Source organism: Temnothorax curvispinosus, unplaced genomic scaffold (assembly GCF_003070985.1).
Source record: "Temnothorax curvispinosus isolate PA1 unplaced genomic scaffold, ASM307098v1 QBEX01006335.1, whole genome shotgun sequence".
Taxonomy (NCBI): domain Eukaryota; kingdom Metazoa; phylum Arthropoda; class Insecta; order Hymenoptera; family Formicidae; genus Temnothorax; species Temnothorax curvispinosus.
This window is the reverse complement of record NW_020216115.1, coordinates 1-4,095: the sequence shown is the minus strand read 5'-3', so window position 1 is coordinate 4,095 and position 4,095 is coordinate 1. Positions and strand designations below refer to the sequence as shown.

Here is a 4,095-nt window from a genome sequence, read left to right as displayed (position 1 = left end):
AGTGCTCCGTTATATGCACGAATTGTAGTGGTACCTGTGATAACTCGCAAGTTCCATTACAAGATAACGACGAAGAGGAAGAAACGGAGACTATTTTCGTGCAAACGTATATGACAAAATCGAGAACGAAGAAGATTACGATGAAAATGATAATCCCATCGCGGATGATGTGGAAGCAATTTCGGTCTGTGATGTTTCGATCAGTACTAATGACGATGAACTCGCAACACCTGGTCCATCAAGAACAGCGAAGCGAAGAAGAATACGCTAAATTTTAGAATAGTGAATTGCATGTGGACTAGGCCTACTGAGGATACCACGGTAAAAAAAACGCGCCGCTTACTCTACTTCAAGGTGGTGTGGAAATGAGTTTTTAGGCCAAAACGCGTGTTGAACTACACTTTACGGCGCTCGTACGCCAAAACTATTAATTTTACGGAAAAAAAGATTATTACATAAATTGTAGGAAATTTTCTCTAGTTTTATTTTGTATATCAATGTTTTTATCGTGGAATGAGTCGGAAAGGAGATATTGTCAAAAAACTGTTTTTAGGCGTCATTTTTCCAATATGGCGGCACGAGCGGCAAAGATACGAGGTGGCAAAGTTGAAATTCGGAAAGAGCACATCGAAATATATAAAATTAGCCATTTTCAAAACTCCCGGAAAACTTTCCAGGTAAAATTACCAAATGACTGTACTATAGCTTATTATTTTTATTTTTGTTTTTCTCGTTGAAAGTAACCCATCATGTAACAGCCATTTTTAACGACTTAAAGTAAAATTTCTATTTTTTTACAAATTTAACAAAATTTTTTACTTTTCACAATATCACGTTTTCATGTAAGGAGAAAAGATTCATGATCGACGTCCCACCCAGATCGCGTTAATATGTAATATATTTTACCTCCGTCATAAGTCTTTCAGCTGAGTAGCAATATATATACATATTCGTCAGCACAAGGGCGATGTAAAACGAAAGAAAAATTACTCTGACAACAGGTACTTTCAAGGTATCTGTTATTATCTGGAAAAAATACATTTCAATGGTTGATAAAACAATGCGCAGTACAAATCTAACGCAACGTATTATGTTATTATATGTATAATAAGAAAAGTATAATCAGAAATGTAATATCAATATATTGCATAATATTGCATAATATAATATTGCATAATATAATATATAATAGATACAATATATTTATAATTATAATTTAGTTCTTTATAAAATACGCAGGAAAAAAATATAAATGATCCCACTTACCGTGAAAACCTGAAAAGTTATAAAACACATCTGAAAAGTAGCGGCAAACACGTGCACAAATAACACTGAGCTGTAGCAGCCGTCGATTGTCTTAGCGTTCCTTGAAAATTAGTACAAATTATTTATTTGTTATGTGTTTAACGACTTATTACTTGAATATTAATGTATAAATCTTAAAGAAGATTTAGCTTAGAATTTATATTTTAAATCTATTATAGAGTTTATGATTCAATTTGATTCATTGAATTAATGATTTATATTTTTTATATTGTCCATTTTCTTTTTGTGTCGTTTTGTTCATTTTTAAGTCCAATAATTTCAAATTTTCTGTTGCTGTTTAAAAGCAAGATACATTTTTAAAAAGAAAAAATTAACCAACAAATATTTTTATTTAATTATGTGTTGTATATATTTCTTCTTTATTTCTTATTATGTGAAAGAGAGAGAAAGTAAGACTTTATTTTCAAATTTATTTAAAAAATAATCTGTTATCAAAGAATGCTTAAATGCTTTACACTGCCTAGTAAATAGTGCGGAATTTCTTCGACGTACCTGATGAGATGCTCGTGTCGTACAACGATCGCGATTAAACCTTCTCTAAATCTCGACGAAGATATAGATTTACTGGCTAATTCGTTAACCAGATTGTCAAGTGTCGTCCGCAGATTTATCAGTTGCGCGCACACATGTAGCACGAGTATCGAGACAAAGCTGTCGACGGAGTAGTTAGCGAGAACTGAATATGTGCCGCCGGATAGTTGAATAAAATAGAGGATTTCGTAAATCGGACTTCTTTGGATATTTTCGAGCCGATAAACGAGATGCCGTCGAGGTTGGTGTATAGTTTTAAAGAATCTTATCAAATGGAAAGAAAGGTAAAATATAATCGTGCCTACTGCGGCCATGCAACATCTGAAGGATAAGCTTCTGCCACGTCTCGCAATCTTCAACATGGTATTTCGTTCCCAATTGTTCGTCGAAGTCATCCAATCGGACATGATCGATGCCACCAGCGGCCGCAGTGCTTCGAATACAACGTATCGATGTACCGAAAATTAAAGCAAACAAATTTCTTTATAGAAAAACTATCGAATCCGATTATTTTGTGCTTAAGTAATGGAGATATAACTTTGACATTTTATATCATGGACGATACAAATAAATCTACACAATATTCATATTGTCGCGAAAAGTAAACTCACTTTCGCCGTGATACCAGGTAACGACCAATTTGCATGCTGCCAAGAAACTGAAATTCGCGGAGGCAAAATTTTCCACCATCCGAGACACGTCACCCCAAGCGCGGATCACATTCATCATTTGAGGCGCGGATACGTATAGGAACACAGTACACGTAACAATAATGAATCTTATGCTTGGTCGACGAAACTCACTCAAAGGGATATCGGGATCGGGCCATATGCCAAACAACCACAGCCATTTGCGACTCAGAGTAAACGCGTAATTCAAATCTAATAAAATCAAATTTTAGAACAAATATCATTGTTTAATGTTAACTTAGAATAGATATTAACTTGTTATGTTGCTTTCTAATATTTTTTGATAAAAGTATTTACTCTTATTAGCTAATTTAGAAGTTATTTAACTTTTTGTATCCACTTATAGCACTCATAGAAGAGAGAGAAAGGATTCACACTTTATTTATATTATTTCTTGTATAATTTGTAATAAATAATTGTAGAATGTAGCTAACACTTCTCTAGACTTATGAACATAGCAACGAATAGTAAAACGATAAATAATAGGCAAACTGGACAAATAATACATATAATTTTACAAACAAAAAACGATTTATGCACAACTATTTGCTTTATGCACCATGATTAACTTTACCACTCAAAAACACTAAATTTATATGTCGAAAACGAAACGTAACAATAAAGTTTTATTCCTATTCTCGCAAGCTTTCATGGACCAAAATTCTAAACTTTTATAAGAGGTCTATGTATAGACTCTTTGCAAAAAACTATGATTCTTTTTTGCGAGTTTTTGCAACAAATTATTAAAATATTTTTTTTTGTTAATAAGCCGCCGTTAGTTTTGAAGAGTTTGTGCTTACTTTCTTATTAAATATGTAAATATAAATACGTTTAATAACATATTTTATGCCAAACTGGATATAAGTTACTTCAAAAGAATAAATATTTTTTATAATGTTAATAAAATAAAAATAAAATAATATGCGATAGAGCAGTAGAATTAGAATAAAATTAAGAAAATATTGAAAATTAAACATAATTATCAATAATAATATCATTCATACATGAAATAAATTATTTGGTAATACAAGCCTTTCTACCTTTCATTAACTTGTTATCGCACAAATAGTAATTTAATAATAATTAAACTTTTCGAAAGTTTTAAAATTAAAATCAGAACGAAAAGTTTTTATTAATGCTTGTATGATTGAAAACTTGATTTTTATATGCTGTACTATATTACACAACTATTTTGTACAATGAGATTATATTTTTAAAGAATATCACAGTGCAAACATTTTTGCTATTTCTCTTCCAAGATATATTCTACCTTTATTGACATTCATTGATGTTCACGGCGCGAAAAGTATCGTTTAACTGAATCGTTCTTCACGATTATACCAAACCATTGTGAGTTTGCGCTTGCTCAGTGTACAAAGGATTCAACCGCTATCTGTGAGTATCTTCATAAACCCTTTTGTGTATAGTAATCGGTAGTAACACGAGTAGCATGTACATTACTGATAATAGACGAATGTTATAAATGTTTTTTTTAAATATTATCTGTTTGATTAAAAAGTTCAGTTATGACGTTGCCAAAAAGTCGTAA

At 31.5% G+C, this 4,095-nt stretch overlaps 1 protein-coding gene across 1 annotated transcript; it reads right to left on the bottom strand.

Annotated features, from left to right (window-relative positions):
* Positions 1–906: 906 nt before the first annotated feature.
* LOC112455791 lies at positions 907–3,845 on the bottom strand (the record flags this gene model as incomplete). Its single annotated transcript, XM_025017974.1, has 5 exons — positions 3,817–3,845; positions 2,469–2,738; positions 1,819–2,290; positions 1,267–1,366; positions 907–1,026 (listed from the first exon to the last, which is right to left on the bottom strand). Coding segments are annotated over exons 1-5 (978 nt in total), but the record flags the coding sequence as incomplete, so codon positions are not given.
* Positions 3,846–4,095: the final 250 nt, after the last annotated feature.